The sequence below is a fragment of the Mugil cephalus genome, chromosome 8 (genome assembly GCF_022458985.1).
Source record: "Mugil cephalus isolate CIBA_MC_2020 chromosome 8, CIBA_Mcephalus_1.1, whole genome shotgun sequence".
NCBI classification, from domain to species: domain Eukaryota; kingdom Metazoa; phylum Chordata; class Actinopteri; order Mugiliformes; family Mugilidae; genus Mugil; species Mugil cephalus.
This window is the reverse complement of record NC_061777.1, coordinates 26,312,102-26,329,219: the sequence shown is the minus strand read 5'-3', so window position 1 is coordinate 26,329,219 and position 17,118 is coordinate 26,312,102. Positions and strand designations below refer to the sequence as shown.

The 17,118-nt window shown below is 39.2% G+C and overlaps 2 protein-coding genes across 2 annotated transcripts; both read left to right on the top strand.

Moving 5' to 3' along the window:
- The first annotated feature begins 885 nt into the window (after positions 1–885).
- Positions 886–5,648, top strand: gstt1a (glutathione S-transferase theta 1a). The gene is made up of 5 exons (XM_047591561.1): positions 886–1,060; positions 1,710–1,797; positions 2,492–2,648; positions 3,077–3,253; positions 4,459–5,648. The coding sequence occupies exons 1-5, from the start codon at positions 955–957 to the stop codon at positions 4,654–4,656; spliced, it is 726 nt and encodes a 241-aa protein (XP_047447517.1). The 5' UTR covers positions 886–954; the 3' UTR covers positions 4,657–5,648.
- Positions 5,649–6,596: 948 nt separating this feature from the next.
- p2rx7 (purinergic receptor P2X, ligand-gated ion channel, 7) lies at positions 6,597–16,135 on the top strand. Its single transcript, XM_047591556.1, has 13 exons — positions 6,597–7,503; positions 8,004–8,151; positions 8,228–8,299; positions 8,384–8,456; positions 8,870–8,966; positions 9,264–9,344; positions 9,420–9,555; positions 10,594–10,730; positions 11,488–11,578; positions 12,610–12,675; positions 13,769–13,873; positions 13,977–14,084; positions 14,428–16,135. The coding sequence occupies exons 1-13, from the start codon at positions 7,379–7,381 to the stop codon at positions 14,920–14,922; spliced, it is 1,734 nt and encodes a 577-aa protein (XP_047447512.1). The 5' UTR covers positions 6,597–7,378; the 3' UTR covers positions 14,923–16,135.
- Positions 16,136–17,118: the final 983 nt, after the last annotated feature.

Here is a 17,118-nt window from a genome sequence, read left to right as displayed (position 1 = left end):
TGACCAAGCAATTTCCCTTGTGGATCATTAAAGTCTGTCTAAGTTGATTATTAATCTAATAATCTGATCATGTTTATAGCACTTCATGCCTTTGCCCTGGGCTACATCACTGACCTTTGGCATCAGCATGTCCCTTGAGATCCTCAGACAGAGGTCTGTTGTCTGTTCCAGGGGCCTGGCTGGAAACAAAAGGTGACAGGGTGTTCGCAGTCAGAGCTCCACGGCTGTGGAATGATCTGCCTGAGCAAATTAGGTCAGCTCTCTTAAAACATACTTTCATTGACAAGCCTTTCCTAGTTTTACTTGAGTGTTACTTTCCATATACTTTGCAAGGGCTTTGTATTGTTGATTTGAAAATCGCTATAGCAATAGAGGTTGTTGTTGTTGTTATTACCTGTTGGAGAAGGAAGAGAGGATTAAATAGTTTTCAGATGTTCATATTTAACCGTCTCCACCAGTCTTAACTCAATTCCAGTTGCAATTGTCTCAGCTTTGCTTTTTAGATATACCATGGCCTGGATGACTGATAACCTGTACATGTGCTACAACACAGCAGAATGTTATATATCCTTATAAGTGTAAGCATCTTGGTCTGTCTAAAAACACAACATACTTAATTTACTGTGTGGAAAACAAATCATGTGAAAATAGGCTCTTTACAGGGGACCAATGTCTGATTTCTTCTGTAAAAACAGGACAGAAAGAGGACACTTAATCACAGATAAAAATGTGATCATTTCAGCAGTGTTTACAAAATGATGGTCTCACCGAGGCCAAAGGTCTGACTGCTGAACTGCAATGGTCGGCTCACTTTGAACTGTCGCTCCTGTTTAAAAATCAGTAGTCTTGCAGCAAAAGGAGGTGGAGTTTTGAGCAGACGGAGGATAACAGGCTCCACGGGAGAGAACTGAACTCACAGAGCGAAGCGACTGCAGCCATTGCACTCTTGACATAATGGAGCTCTATCTGGACCTATTCTCCCAGCCCTGCCGTTCCGTCTTCATGTTTGCCAAAGTGCTCGGGATTCCCTTTGAGTTTAAGTCCGTCGAGCTCTCTGCAGGTAATCACAAAGACAGGGGAGGGGGCCCTGTGAATTCTTGTACATGCTTCTGTAATGATTTCAGCTCACATTCTGCAAGGAAACAGTTCTTAGTGTTTGGAAATGAACAGGAAGTTAGCAGATGTTTTCCAAACTGAGCTCCCACAATCTTTGGAGCTCCAGAAATGTGCCTAACTACATATATTTCATTCTTCCTCTTTTATTTGTGAGTCTGCAAACACAATTTACAGTGTCATGCAGACTTTGATCTTGTTTTGTGATAATCTAGGACATAACTCTGAGGGCTATCAGTTTACATTTCACCCAAAGAGCTGAGAGTCCCAGCCAAGGAAGGGAGGAGGGATATGTTAACTCTTAGATACCCGATTTTGCAAGCAATCAGCGGGGGTGATTTCACGGGGTCAAAGCATCCTGACAAAACATTCCTCTGCCCACGAAGTGATTAAGTGCAGCAAAAATGTGCTGGGGAGAGAAAACAAAGGGAAGAGACATGTTTCAAAATGGATACAAAGGGGAAAGAGAGTTTAATCAAACATCAATGTTGTTTCTAGAAAAACATTTTAACGTTAAGATATAACATTTTAATTTTAAGATTTTTTTTTTCTTGGTTTTAACAAAACTGAATCTCATTTGTATGTGTTTGTCTCAGGGCACCATCACAGTGAGGAGTTTAAACAACTCAGCATCGTGAAGAAGGTCCCTGTCATGAAGGATGGAAGCTTTGTTCTGACAGAAAGGTACAGACTGGAGTTACGCTCAGATGTGTTCAGTTTTATGACCCGGATCAGTCCATCAGTTCCTATTTTTATCTTAGTAAGATTAAATTTAAGAGGTTGTGAATATCACTAACTTGCTGTGCAAACACCTTCAGACAACAGACCCCATTTTTATTTATTTATGCTGTAATTTTAGCATGGAAGTCTACTAGCAGCTAGTGGCCATTTCCGGAGATAGTTAGCCTTGTTTCGCGTACATATAAGCTATTGAGACCTCAACATGTTTATTTCTGCTGTAGCGTTTTTAACATGGGGGTCTATGGGGACTGACTCACTGTTGGAGCCGTTAGTGGTCATTAGTGGAACTGCAGGCTTTGTTTGCCAGCCCTGGACATTGAAGCTTGCTTACTTCACTCAAATTACAAACAATATCCTCCCACTTATCCTTATATGGAGTTAGTTGTACAAATTATTCTGTTCATATCTGAGATTTCTGTGTCAACATGTAAACTGTATATTAGCAAAAACTAGTCAGTTAATTGATCAACTTCAAGCTTCTGTTTTATTTTCTATAGCTGGAAACACAATATTTTTTGGGTTTCATGACAACAAGACCTCACACTTATCTACTAGGATACAGCATTTTTCACTCATGTCATGTTTTTCAGTGGTCAAGACATTGATATGTGCCACATATGTTCACCTTGTGTTGCAGTATTGCCATCCTGATGTACATGGTGCAGAAACATTCGGCATCAGTGGCAGATCACTGGTATCCAGCTGACCTGCAGCAGCGAGCTCGTGTTAACGAATACCTCTCCTGGCAGCACATGAACCTCAGAGCTCATGGTTCAAAGGTCTTCATGCTTCGGGTTCGTGTCCCAGCACTGCATATTTCATTCACATTTTATCACTCTGTTATTGTACAGTGCTGTTTAAAAGTGTTAAAAGTAAGGTATCAGAATTTTCTTCATTTTTGTGTAAAAGTGACCTAAAACATCAACTTTCAAATCATTGATTTGTCTAAACCTGATCTTCACAACAAGTGTTTGTGGAAGTGTATGATGGCACAGCCAAAAATGTTAGAAAACTGGCTCTAAAGAGTTTGTAATTCACAAATCCACAGTCAGACAGATTGTAAACAAATGAAGGGGATTTAAGATGAGTGGCTGACCAACAAAGATCCCACAAAAAGGAACCCTGTTCTGTTTTCTTTTTCTTCTCCTACCCACATTGAAACATTTGGCACTATCTTTAAAATGTGACATCAAACTATGTTTTTGTGTTTTCCCATGACCAGGCTCTTTTTCCAGTCATCATGGGCTCTGAGCCCCCGCAGGAGAAGGTGGACGATGCCACAGAGGACCTGACGCAGTCGCTCAACCTGCTGGAGGAGAAATTCCTGCAGGACAAACCGTTTATTGTTGGCTCCAAAATCTCTCTGGCTGATCTGGTGGCTATAGTGGAGATCATGCAGGTAATAAAACTGCTACCATCAGGTCAATATGCATACGGATTCAGAGAATGGATTTCCAGCGTTGGTAACATTGTGATTTGTTCTCCAAATGAATCAGACATTTGGAGAAATTAATCAGGCATAGGAGAAATTTATGTTTTTATTCTCACCTAAGTAAAAAAGTAAGCATCCTGATAGAAATGGTATCATGCACAGAGATCCTGCTGAACTCATTCAGTAACCCCTTGACTATAACTATACCAATAATTCATAGATATATCACAAAGCACACACATTCTATGAAGGTTTTAGTAAAATAGAACTAGGCAGACTCTCCATTTGGAAAACCAAAGTACCCAAAGTGTACCAACTTGGGTTTTTACCTCTTGAAAGGGAATCTGGAAACAAATGACTACTGCTCCCCACTAATGGAGGCAATGTACACACGCCTTAATCTTTATTTCCTCCATATGGCTGTTGTTCACACATGTAACTCCACAGGGAAATAAGTCACCAAGGCATGTTACATATTGTTGTGAAGGTCTCGATGACTACAAAATAGTGACACTGTAGTATCAGTTTTAGTCCACTAGATGGAGGCAGTATTTTTTCTCTATTAGCTGAGGCCAGCTGCTAAGCTCCTCCCATGTCTTTGTACCAATGGAAAGAGTAGTTTCAAATGACACCCAGTCAGGCAGAGTGGGTTGCGAATACTAGTGACTGTCATATTTACAGAGCCCTTATTTCTAACTAAAATACACTGTGACATTTTTTTACATAGACATTAGCAAAAAATCATCATCTGGGGCGCAGTAGAATATTTTAACAGCATCTGTCTCTAATGGATCTCTACTGTTGTTTCAGAACTGAGAACAGTGCTGTTTAATGTGTATGCATCGTTAAGTTATTATTTATTGATCTCCACCCCGATGTTAGTTAGACCTCAGATTGTAACTATAACCCTGGAAGTTGATTCTAATTTCCAGTAATTAAGATAAATAAAGACACCAATGATTGAGGAAATACTTAACCACACACAGCTCCTCATACATCAACATGATCATATTAATAATTAATCACATGCTGATATGTTATTTAATGACGGAATAAAATTCTGTCAAACGCAGCACCAGGTCATTGGGTGGAAGGAGTTGAGCTCATGTTCAAGAAAGGTTTCGATTTTTGACGTATACATACATTAAGTACAATATGATCTGTTTTTACAGCCTGTTGGAGCCGGACTGGATGTATTTGAAGGGCGACCAAAGCTGAAGGCCTGGAGAGAACGGGTGAAGAAGGAGCTCGGTGAGTCGCTGTGGGATGAAACTAACGAGAAGATCATGAATGTGAGCAGCTTGATGCAGAAGATGCAGAGCAAAGAGCTGGAAGTGCACAGACCCATGTTGCAGAAGATTTTCCGCTGAAGAAGAAAGAAGAAAAAACCAAACAAATCTCTTCACATTTTTTCAACATTAAACCTTTAAACAACCACCATATATAATCTTGATTTGCATGCAATACAATCTCTTTCATTTAACAGAAATTTTGTATCATTTATTAAAAACATGTCAAGTAAAGAAACAGCAGATAGAGTAAATTTAGTTTCCTCAGACACGTTCAATCTTTAATGGATAACACCTGCAGAATGTAGTCAAATAAACAGTATTTTATAGCATATACAACATTTGCATTCGTTATTATTATGGCAAAATAGGCCATTTAGAGTGCTGACCCTCTCTGAATCAGACAAATATGAAGCTCACACTGCTAGATGTAGAAAGTAAAAGCTGCATCATTCTCCGTTAATATTTTGTGGAGTTGAAATATAAGTAAGTACCCGCTTATACCATGGTCACAAATAAATATTAGGTCAATTATTAATATGTTAATGTTGTTTTTTACCACTAAAATCATAAGTTTTTCAGAAGCGGCTGAGCGGACTTTTTAACATCTCCCGTCCTTCCTATAGCGCTTCAGCATCACCTTGAGAACGTGCCTTGAACACCGTGTCGCTAATGATGTTTACGGCTCGCAAACTCCTAAAACTGGCAACACTGTTCTGCTCCTTCCTTAGTCGACTGGACAGAGGCATAAAACAGCCGCAAAATGTCACTGAGAGTAGTGGCAGTGTAGCTCTCAAAGTTGATGTCCATGTTTTTCAGAGCCAGGAAGTCTCTGGTTTTCTTTGTGTTAATCTCATCCTTATCATCCTCTAAATTGTCCAGTTCCTCCGGTGTCACCTCGATGTGTCGCATCTCCTTCTTCTTTTCATATTCTCTTCTCTCTTTCTCCTCTGCTTCATCCCAGTAATGATTCAAAATGATCAAATTCACCAAATAGGTTAAAGTTAACTATAAAATCACAAATTTTTGTCAACTGTGTTGCGTTTGTGATAAATAAACTGTGAAATAAAGTATGTTCTGTGCTTCTGTTGCCACGGTTACCAAACTGTTTGAGCCAGCGTAGTCATTTAGAACTGTCATCAGGTAATTTGACCGGAACGTTTTTATGGGTGTCCATTATCACTTTTTAATGTACACCCCACAGCCAATCGGAATCGAGGATTCACCCAGACCATGGTATAACTGGTGTTATTTAGAGTTTTTAAAAACCTTAGAAACTAATGAAATGTCTTTTTGTCAGAAATAATTTAACTGAGGATTTCTGCTCCTCTGATAAACATGGTTTTATTTCAAGGGAAGTGAAGGCAGGAGGATTATGGAGGAGAAATCTACATATTAAGCTTTATATAATGTTGTCTCACAGAATGAATCAGATTTTTTTTTCAACTATAGATCCTTGCTTTTGTTATAAAGATGTCTGATTTTAATTTATTAAAAGCCTTCTGCAGAAAAAGAGTTCTTTGAATCATCAAAGACCTAGAACATATATCCTCATAGATATCAGCTCCAGGTCAAACTTGTTGAGAGAGACAACACCATTGCACTTGCAAGTTGGTGATAAATAAATAAAAGAAATGATTATTGTTTTCATCGTATTCTTAAGAAACAAGTTGTTTTGCGCATTAGAGACAGATGGATATATCGTGCACATAAAGAAGATGTTGTTTCTTTTTCTTTTTATCATACACATGTTGAAACATCATGGGGACGGTGGACGGCACCTTGTCACCAGGCACCTGTCTAATGTAAAGTATATAGGTTGATCATTTTCTACCAAAGCAGCCCTGAGCCATCAGTACATCTGAAGGTATGCATCAAGACTTTAGCACTAGACCCATTAAACTCCTGCAGGTTGAGAGGTGGAGGCCTCCGTGTTTGTACAGAACAGTTACTGGATTGGATTGAGATCTGGGGGTTTTGAAAGCCAGGTCAACGCTTTCTTTTCAAACCATTCCTGAACCAGGGAGCATGAGCCTGCTGAAAGAGGAGAAATCCTCAAATCCTTCCACTGGAATTTTTTCCTGACTGGAGCCATGGTAACCAGATAAGCAGTGTTATTCCGTGGTTGTAACGATATGGCTGTTTGATCCACATCACACTGCATGCAGAATCTCCATGCTTGTTTTGAAAGTGAATATGAGACAATTAATAATGTGGGGCTTATTTGGGTTTGGTAGGTTGTAAATGGATTGGTGTGTAGTATCAAAAAATGAACACATCCGAGTTTTTGAAGGCTTTGAAATTTGATTTTGTGATCACTTAAGGAACCCCATCTGGAGAAAATACTGTCGGCTACATTTCTGCTCTGTCTGAGACGCCCTCGTTGTTTCCTCACGGGACAATCTGGTCAGTGTCCTACGCAGCAATGCATCATTTGTCTTGCTAGAGACAAAAAGCTCTTTATCTGCAAGAAAGAAAATCTACCAAAACATGTGAAGAACACATTCCTTGGTTTATACTGGACCTCACTTTTTAATATGTTTATCTTTGTCGAGAATGTCGCACAGATTCTGGGTTGGACTAAGATCTAGGGACACTTAGTTGAGATGGGTTTATGCGAGTGGAGTCCTCACAAAGATAGAAACGTGAGTTAGTGTGTTGATGCAGTTGATGTTGAAGTGAGAGCAGCTGCAGGACTCCACCATGTGACCGTCCTCACAGGAAGCACTCCCTCACAGTCCTTCTCCTTTCTCCTCCTCCGTCTCCGCGCTGATCGGATCGGAACCGGAGCGTCTCGTCCAGCATGCCGGCCTGCGGAGCGCTGCTCGGTCTGTGTCAGTACGAAACCAACAAACTGGTCCGGATCCAGAGTGTCCGGCTCGGTTCTCTGAAGTGGAGCCTGAATATGGCCATACTGCTCTTCATCTGGTGAGAACAAGTTGAATATGTGTGTGGTGTGAATGCTGGAGGAAGAGGAGCAAGGGGAGGAGGAAGCTGCGGCCAGCTGCTGCTAAGACTTTCACTACTTAACCCTTACTGAAACAGATATATTCTTTAATATAAATGATATGAAACTACCCCCAAATAACACAAATAAATAAATAATAAATATATAGAGACACGTGTATGTATATATATATACTGCCTACATATATATATTCTTAAAGTGTGTTTTAAACGTGCATATCTAAAAATAGATAAAAAATAAAAATGCAATCCTAAAATTAAAAATACACAAATACCTTGCAATTAAAAACAAAACATGATGATATCAATGGAAAAAATGTGTTTGCATGTGTATCGATCATTCTGTCTGTATTGACTGATGCAAAGTCAAAATCATCGTATACATTGTATACAGTTAAGACAAATACAAAAAAATAAATAAGAAATATGTCCCCTTCTTCTATGTTTATTGGTTTTCACAGTATCATGATGCTGTGGAACCGGAAGTACCAGGAGTTTGACCTGGTGGTGAGCTCCGTCACCACCAAGGTGAAGGGTGTCGCTCAGACCCACTTGTCTGGGGTGGGAGACATCGTCTGGGACGTGGTGGACTACAGCGGGCCGTCACAGGTGGGAACTCTGTCCTCTGGTTGTTGGACTATCATCAGATATATGAGTTTAAAACCATGTTTCTGTCTTTCTTTAGGACAAAAACTCCTTTTTTGTGGTGACCAATGTCATTGTGACAAAGAATCAGACGCGGGGAAAATGCCCAGAGGTGTGGTTTCTCCATTATTAGTTATTATTAGTATTATTAGTTATTAAAAGTACTGAGGTAAAAGCAGCAGCGTCTCTGTTCCAGGCTCCTCTTGAAGGTCGATTCTGTCGTTCGGATAAGGACTGTAAACCAGGAGGCTGGGAGCAGCAGAGCCATGGTGAATCAGTCTGTCTGTCCGTTCTCTCTCTCTCTCTCTGTCTCTCTCTCTCTCTGTGTGTGTATATGTACACAAACGCATATAATTTACATATATTTATATTATGGATAAATTTAATCTTGTATATTCAAATAAAATTGAATCCTTGAGAATTTAAAAAACCTTTAATCAAAGGAAGACAGTTGGTGAGTAAACAGATTCCAACTTAAAGGGAAACAAAAAGCAGAACCTACACCATTTTCCACAAGAAGAAGAGGAATTTATCATCATTGTGTAACTCTGAAGTATTTCACTGCATCGCTCTGCTCAACTGAAGGCTTGGCTCCAGTTCAGCTGCTGCAGGAATCAAAATGCTGACTTTTGAAAAAAAAAAAAAATAGTGCTACAGTTCACAAAGTTTTTGTCTTCTGCAGGGGTTCAGACGGGATCGTGTGTGAAGTTTGACGTGTTTAAGAAGACCTGTGAAGTTTCTGCATGGTGTCCAGTAGAAACCACAACGACCCCTAAAAGGTTAGATTAGACTTTTTGACCGTCTTTTATTGTTTGATTGTTGCCTGTCAGATTAGGGACTGTGTGAAGACAGATGAACGCTCTGTAATGGAACCCAAGGAGGAAGAGGACCAGTTAGTGGAGAAGAAAAAGAGCAGATGATGTGAGGAGCACAACGAGATCTGTAATGTTTACTCCACACGGAGCAAAAACTCTGAGAAAGAATGGATTTATTCCAGCCAGGGAGAAACCAGCAGGTCAAGTGTTTATATGGTTGTTAGGTTGGAGATCAGACATGTTTTCTTTTCTTTGATGCAGACCTGCTCTGCTGGAAGCCGCTGAGAACTTCACTGTCCTCATCAAAAACAACATCCGATTCCCTGCGTTCAACTTCATCCGGTGAAGTTTTAAGTTTTTGACACGGTTGAATGTGAATTCGGGGACCGTTTTGTTGACGTTCTGGGTTTGTTCCAGGAGGAACATCCTCCCAGAGATGAACGACGCCTACCTGAGGAGCTGTCACCGAAGAAACGACTTGTTGTGTCCCATCTTCAGACTGGGAGACATAGTTCAAGAGGCTGGGGAAAAGTTCTCTGAGATGGCAGTAGAGGTGAGCTTTCATGTAGAGCCTGATGTTTCTGTTTTATCTGCAGCCTCTTACAAGTTATTCTGCTGACTTATTCCATGATGACAAGTATTCATGTTCAGATATTCATCCTCTTTTGGTTCTGAATACAGTGACCTGGAAAGATCTGTGGGGTCAATCAGTGCTACTAAAAAGTGAGATTAATCACGATTTAGAAAACTTTTACTTTTACTTAACTCTTGTTTTTTTCTTATTGTTTTACCTCAAAATTGTGACTTTGTCTCATAACAATACATCTGAAGACAGATGTTTTGTGTGTGTGTGTGTATATATATAATGTTGCAATTTTGCTCAGGTACAAATGGAAAAAGTGTATGAATATGAAATAATAAAAAAGGATTCCAAACTTAGTTAGTTATAAATATGACTTTAAAGGTCACAATTATGAACTAAAAAGACAGAATGTAAATTGTATTAAAAGAATAAATGAGAAGATACAAAGACAAAATGATGAGATAAATAAAACTCTGACAAAAATAATAAAGACCGTGATCTCCTATTCTTTGATTATTCACCTTCCTTTTTAGTTTCCATTTAGTTTTAAAAATTACAGAATTGTTTGGGGTTCTCTCAGTGACAGAAATGAAACCACAGACTTCCAAAAAGAAACCGAAAAAAAGGGGAACAAAGTTTCTTCTGGTTGTGTGGTTAAAAATGGCAGATATCAAAAATAAACCAGTGCTGACTTGTTTCTTAAGAATAATCTTTGTCTTTCCCAAGAAAACCAGCTTCTAGTATGTTGTAAAAATAATAATGTAATGTTGATTTAAGTGCAGCTACAGGACACAATTAATAGACTGACCTTCACAAGATTCTTGCTGAAAACATACCTTTGAGGATAATCTTCCATATAAACCAAAGTGATTAAAATTGTTCCTTGGATATTTAAATAAATGTATAAAAGCACCAGTAAAATGGCATAACTGGAGAATGGGAACCCCTGTCTTTACTCTGGAACACAGGCTGATTATCTTGATTTTGCTGTTGTGATGTCGACCACAGGGGGGCGTTATTGGCATTCTGATCAAATGGGACTGCAACCTGGACCGGTTCATGCAGCACTGCCTCCCCAGATACTCCTTCAGACGGCTGGACGAGAAAGAGAGCAACAAGACGCTCTACCCCGGCCTCAACTTCAGGTGAGTGAGTGGGGAGCACGTTTTCTGATCGTTGGCCTCGTTCAGACCTCAAATTAACATCCATCCTCAGCGATCTGATCACAAGTGGCTGGGAGACACGATGAGTCCTGGCTCCCATTCATTGTAGCTGTTAACTAATTTGGTGCAGCTTTTGACTGATGACTCCATGGATTGTTTTTTTCTTTTTTTTTTTTTGTTTGTTTGTTTTTTGTAGGTTTTGAATCAAGTTGGTAGTATTGAATAATGATCTGCTACTACTACCCCACCAAACATCCACATTACACAATTTACTCACTTGTGTGTCTTTATTTTCCTTTATTATACAGTTATTTTCTGTCACTGCTTAATATAACATAGTGGTTTGACTGTAACATCAAGATGTAGATCAAGAAATAAATAGCTTAACATGTGTGATTTCAGTGAGTGAGAACAACTTTACAGTTTGTTCCAGAATATGAATCCCCTCCCCAAGTCATGACGTATACACAACAAATAGCTGTTGGTGATTCTGATCCAGCGCTATGTTGAGTTCTAGATGACTGCGCTGTTTATTTGCATACAGACAAACTGAGATCAGATCTCAAGTGCTGGTTGGGGACACATGTGTAGATGCATTTTAATACAGGCAGAGCTGTTCACTTGTGGTCAGATTGCCCAGGTTGGATATTTATGCAAAGTCCGAATGTAGCCATTATAATGTTTGTCAGAATAAACACTGGCAGAACTTACTATGCGTCTTGTCTGCTCACTTGTGCAGGTATGCAAAGTACAATATTGTGAATGGAGTGGAAGAGCGAACGCTGTACAAAGCCTTCGGGATCAGATTTGACATCATGGTGTTCGGACAGGTAGATGGGTGCATAGTTTGGAAGTGTTGGAATTAGAGGAAATTTAATGCGGCTCCAGAGCATTGATGACAGGCTGACTATTAAGTAGAGTAAATCTAGGTGAGTTAGAAAGTCATAATACTGATTTGGTTTTATTAGAAATCAGTTTGTTGTGTCATTTTAGCCAGATTGGTGACACTCACCCCTTCTTTAATTCATTCATTCACAAAGCCCGAGTATACATGAAACATGTTGTACATACAGTGGCGTTAAAAAGTATTGTCTCCTTTCCTGATTTCTTGTTTTTAGCATTTTTGTCACACTTAAATGTTTCAGCTCATCAAAGAAATGTATATGTAAGACAAAGATGGTAAACGCATGCAGTTTTTAATTGAAGGTTTTAATTGTTATGGGACATATCAATCCAAACCTACATGGCCCTTTATGAAAAAGTGTGAAAAAACCTCCCCTGTTAAAACATGACTATGGTTTATCACACCTTCAATGTCTCTAGTCACACCCAGGTCTGATTACGGCCACATCTGTTCTCAATCAACAAATCACTTCAATAGGACCTGACTGACAAAGTGAAGTGTAGAACAAAAGCTAGAAATCTGTTGGATTATTAATGTAAGTTATGTTCCCACAGAACCAAAATCTTGAAACTGTTTAGTGCAAATTAAAATGAGTGGTTCTAGTGTAATGACAGTTTGCCTTTAGCACTCATGTGAGGTGGGTGTTCTCAGTTAATGTCGGCAAATAACAGAAGATAACAAAATGTTCTGGTGATACAACAAAGTGATAGGCTGCCTGTTACAAAGAAAAAGGACAAATGTCATCTGACTCAGTTTGAATAAGTGGTTGGGCTCATAAATTTGGGTCTTTAGAGTTGTCTTTATTCTTGCTGCTGTTGAAGAGAGACACCAAGTAAAGTAAAATCACTTAGGTTGTTTTCAGTAACTTAATTTGTGCCTTATTTGCCCTGAGAAGCGCCTGACCTCAGTATTTTCACATCTGTGGCTAAAAGTCAAGCAGTTTGATTTGTTTTCCAGGCAGGAAAGTTCAGCTTCATTCAGCTCATCATCTACATTGGTTCAACGCTGTCGTACTACGCCCTGGTGAGAGGTTTTCCTAACAAAGTCCATTAATGCCAGTGAAAGAAAAGATGAATAATTAAAATTAGTCCTGATTTCAAAAATACCCCTGTAGTTCCAGTTCCACATTGCTCTGTCTCAGAATCTGACTTTTTCAAAAGTAGTAATAATCAAGAAAGAGCTATGCTTTTTTAGCAGAGATAGAAATGTGTGCTTTCTAAAGTCAGAATAATGACGAATATAACGACAAAGTAATGAGCGGGATAAAACATTTACTAAAACATCAAGAAACAAAGTCCAAATTGTGGTCTAACATGTCAAAGGGCAACATACATAAAAGGTATCACAAAATCTTTGTAAAATGAATTAAAATCTGAAATATCTCACCAAGACATTTATAAATATGAAATAAAGTTTATGTGTTAATGTCAACATAGTAATTCAACTTACTGTTGAAACAGATTGAATTACTAATCATAACAAGAGTGATGAGAGACCAAATATTACTACCACTGGAACCCCAAAAGAAAATATGATTTAAAAATCACAGTGTTTAGTGTTTAAGTAAAAATGAGAGAATATATATATACCTTACAATAAGATAAATAAGAAGTAAAAATAGATCAATTTTTAGCAAAGTTAGAAATACAAGCTTTTATCTCAGTAGCTTCTACGTTTGGTCTATTTTATCCATTTGGTATTTATTAATTTGGTAAGTTAACCTGGAAATAAATACATATTTTTCTTTATTATATAAGTTTGTCCTTTGACATTTTAGACTATAATCGGAATATGTTTAATTGTTTCACTAGAATTTTGACACTGACTTTATCTTTATTTCAGACTCTTTTTCATTGGTAAATTAAACATTTTAGTCTGAATTGTTACTTACTTTTAAATTGTATTTTTCTCCCTTTTTTCACTTTGCATTTTATTATTAAAAATTTGGAAATTTAAATGAATTCTTGATTTTTGTTTAATTATGTCTAAGTTATTATCAATATTGTATTGGTGGTAATGTCCACCAAAGGTAGGAGAAAAACAAAAGACTATAGTCGGAGTTCAACACTCCAAAATAAAATGAGGTTTGTTGTAAAAGTTGCGTGTCTTTCTCCAGACGACTGTGTTCATCGACTGGTTGATTGGAACCAGCTGTTACTCTGCAGAGGTTGGACATAACTACTCTGAGAGGAAAGTGGAGTCGGTCCAAGACAAGCAGAAGGTGATGATCGGTTCGAGTTTGACATTATTGTACTCAAACTGTGCACTTGGTATGAACCTGTCCAGTACAAATCCTTCATTGTGTTTCGGTTTATGTGCTGCAGCTCATCCTCTGTGTGTCCTACGTTGACGAGAACAACATTCGACTAGTGAAGATGTCGCAAAAGAGAAGTTTACAAGACATCAAACCGAAGTCTGTTCTGCCTCGCGAGGTAAACCTACTGCAGAGAGGACAGTAGATGTTTTCTTCTGCATTACGGTAACTCCATTTTCTTTATGAACAAGACCTGCTAATGGCTATCACCTACTGTGAATGGCACTAATTGACCCTTTGTTGACCTAATTGGTTGCTGACCCACCAACCAGAGGGTACTTGTAGCACGATCTTTATTTTATTCTTTTCCCCAAAACAAAAATAAATACTGAGAATGTCGCCTCTCTGTTTGGCTATGTGGACAACAACCATGTCAGACTCGGTAATAAACAATCTAGTTTTCAATCTATTGACTCTATTCTAAATGTAATGTTGGCTACTTTGTTCTTGTGCCCCAACAGAAGGACCCAGGACACATGAGAACTGTTCTCTGTCTCCTACAGCCAGATGTCCGTGGTGACCACAACGCTCAGCCTCCACCCGAACAAAAAGTCAACATGAAACCCCGCCGTCCGGCCTGGTGCAAGTGTGACTGCTGTGCTCCCTCCTCTCTCCACCAGGAGGAGCTGTGCTGCAGACAGAAGGACGGCGTCTGCATCTCTTCCTCTCCTCTGTTTGAACAGCTGGTGCTACGACGCCCCCTACTGGAGGCTGTCCTGTTGTACTGGGACCCCTTGTCTCCAGATTATGTCCAGACCGCCGCCCTGCGTCACTGTGCCTACAAACAGTACATCAGCTGGAGGTTTGGGATCCCGCCGAATGACACATTTCCCGTTATTCCCAGCTGCTGCGTCTGGAGAATCAGGTCGGAGTATCCGAGCCCTGATGGACAGTACAGCGGCTTCAGACCTGTCAAGATGGCTTCCATGCAGGCATGCGCCAATGGAGAGTTGTGATGTTTCCAGAGCAGAGACACCCTGACTGACTGATCTACTAACTGGGATTTATGTTCAGTTTTTACTCAGCTGAGCAGAAAAAGCAAATGATTTTGTTTTTGTCAGCTTTGGGTTTGTTCAAAAGGAGATAAAAGGGTGAAGAAAAACGTCACGAGTCAATAAAGCACTGCATCTGTCAAGTCGTTGGACTGCTTGCTTCTCTCAGTTTCACTCTCTCTGAGCATTCTTTTGCCTTTATAGGGCAGAAATAACTTCAGTCAGGCTCAGACAAAAGATTCTCCAGCCAAGAATATGTTCACGTCCATCACATCATGTGATGAAGAGTTTTGTGCATGGGACAGACGGACTTTTTAACCCATGATTTTTCCATCGGCACAACTAAAGCTGAATAACTGCTTGTTTCATCTGTTCATGGGTCGGGGATAAAGGTCAGCTGTCTCCGTAAAGTTGCCATGTTTGATGCCGTCATGTTACTACATTCTGAGACACTAACAAGTAGCTATCAGTTTAGCTGATGTATGTGGTCAGTTTTGGAGGAGTTCTCATCTATTCAAAATGTCAGAGTTGCTCAAATGGTTTCACTTATTTATTTTTTGTTGTTTTCTTCTCTGAGGCCGGGCCATAGACTGTTAAAAAAAAAAAGGCTGATAATGGAACACCTCCTTAAAAGTGAAGCCAAAGCAAGCTCCTCTTGGTAGCTGGCTGCAGTATAATTAAATAATAATAATGGTTGGCTACAGCATAGATCAGAAGCCCCACACCCTCCATATTAGTGGATATGAGGTGTGTGCAGCAACCTGTGGAGCTCTATACTACTCATGTGTAGTCCTGATCTCATCATCATGCCCAGTCTTCATGGTCTGAAGTTATCGACTCCTACGTGAATGAACAATCCTCCAACCTGACTATGACACTGTTTATATCCAATCATTATAGCAGCTAACTGACCTGTGATGGAATAACTGCTGCCACTAACAGTTTATTTATTAACTGTCAAGTAACAACATCAGCTGTATTTTGTATTTGTATCATGATTTGTTTCTACATGTCTGCTTTAGTCAGATGTACCTATGACAGATGTTTGTTTATCTTGTTCCTGCTCCTCTTTCTTTTTTCCCCCCTGTCTCCCGTGTGGCCACAAGCGTATGGGTCCCTCCATATGAGCTGGGTTTTGCTCAAGGTTTCTCCCTATTAAAAGAGACTTTGTCCTGTCCACCACAGCATTTGTGCTTGCTTTGTTAGAGTCTAGAGCAGAGCTTCTCAAACTTCCTGACAAATTATACATTTTTAAATTTAGTGAACCAACAAAAAGTAATGTTATATGTCATAACAAATCAAAAATTGTTAACACCAAATAACACAAAGTTCAAAAGAAAATAAAAGTGTAGTTGTGTCCTTAATTACATCAAAAAACAAAAGTAAAATTACAGTAGTCAAAAGTACATAAAATAATGAAACACTAGCCATTTGCAATAAAGAAACGCAAAACAACAAAGCAAATTCATTTGTCAAGGCTGGTGATCAAGTGAATGTTTTTCTGCATTAGTAGCTGCAATGAGCTTGACACTGCCACTCAATGTTGACCTGGGTTCTGGGATTTTGTCTTCAGCGAAGGAACAGCTGAGAAGCTCATCTCACAGATAAGAGGTTGACCAATGAGTGGATACTCCCTCTCTACACTAACCCTGGATTTCACCTGGACACGCTCTGCAGTAGATTATGGCAATTCACGCCGCTAAATATATGTGGCTGTTTTATTTTAAGACAGGAAGTCCATCACATAAGGGATATGGGGTTATTGTAAAGAAGGCACATTTAATTTAATATTTTCTGCCTTGTGTTGCACCCCACCTGTCATATCTCCATTCCACACCAGTGGGGTGCACCCCACACTTTGAGAAGCACTGGTCTAGTATTAGTTTTACCAGTGGAAGAAAGTATAGACACATCATTTTGTACAGTCTGTGGTTCAGACCTTTAACATGTGACCATCAACATCTGACTTGTGTAATTTCTTTATATCAAGACTTTAGAGCATTAAGTCTCTCGATCTTCTAAAGTCTGCAAAGTCTCTTTCACTCACTGAAATCACACATGTTAAGTTATAAATGAACAAGCATCATTTACTGTGCTTTTTCTTTTCCGGATGATCCTTTTTAATGGTGGTTGTGTTTTTTTCTTTTTTCCTGAATGAAT

Excerpts from the sequence above, each read along its gene's own strand:
- gstt1a (XM_047591561.1), top strand. The coding sequence starts at position 955 with ATGGAGCTCTATCTGGACCTATTCTCCCAGCCCTGCCGTTCCGTCTTC. Across the intron at positions 1,798-2,491 it reads AGCTTTGTTCTGACAGAAAG|TATTGCCATCCTGATGTACA; the intron begins GTACAGACTGGA and ends CTTGTGTTGCAG. Across the intron at positions 3,254-4,458 it reads CTATAGTGGAGATCATGCAG|CCTGTTGGAGCCGGACTGGA; the intron begins GTAATAAAACTG and ends CTGTTTTTACAG.
- p2rx7 (XM_047591556.1), top strand. The coding sequence starts at position 7,379 with ATGCCGGCCTGCGGAGCGCTGCTCGGTCTGTGTCAGTACGAAACCAAC. Across the intron at positions 8,152-8,227 it reads ACTACAGCGGGCCGTCACAG|GACAAAAACTCCTTTTTTGT; the intron begins GTGGGAACTCTG and ends GTCTTTCTTTAG. Across the intron at positions 10,731-11,487 it reads TACCCCGGCCTCAACTTCAG|GTATGCAAAGTACAATATTG; the intron begins GTGAGTGAGTGG and ends TCACTTGTGCAG.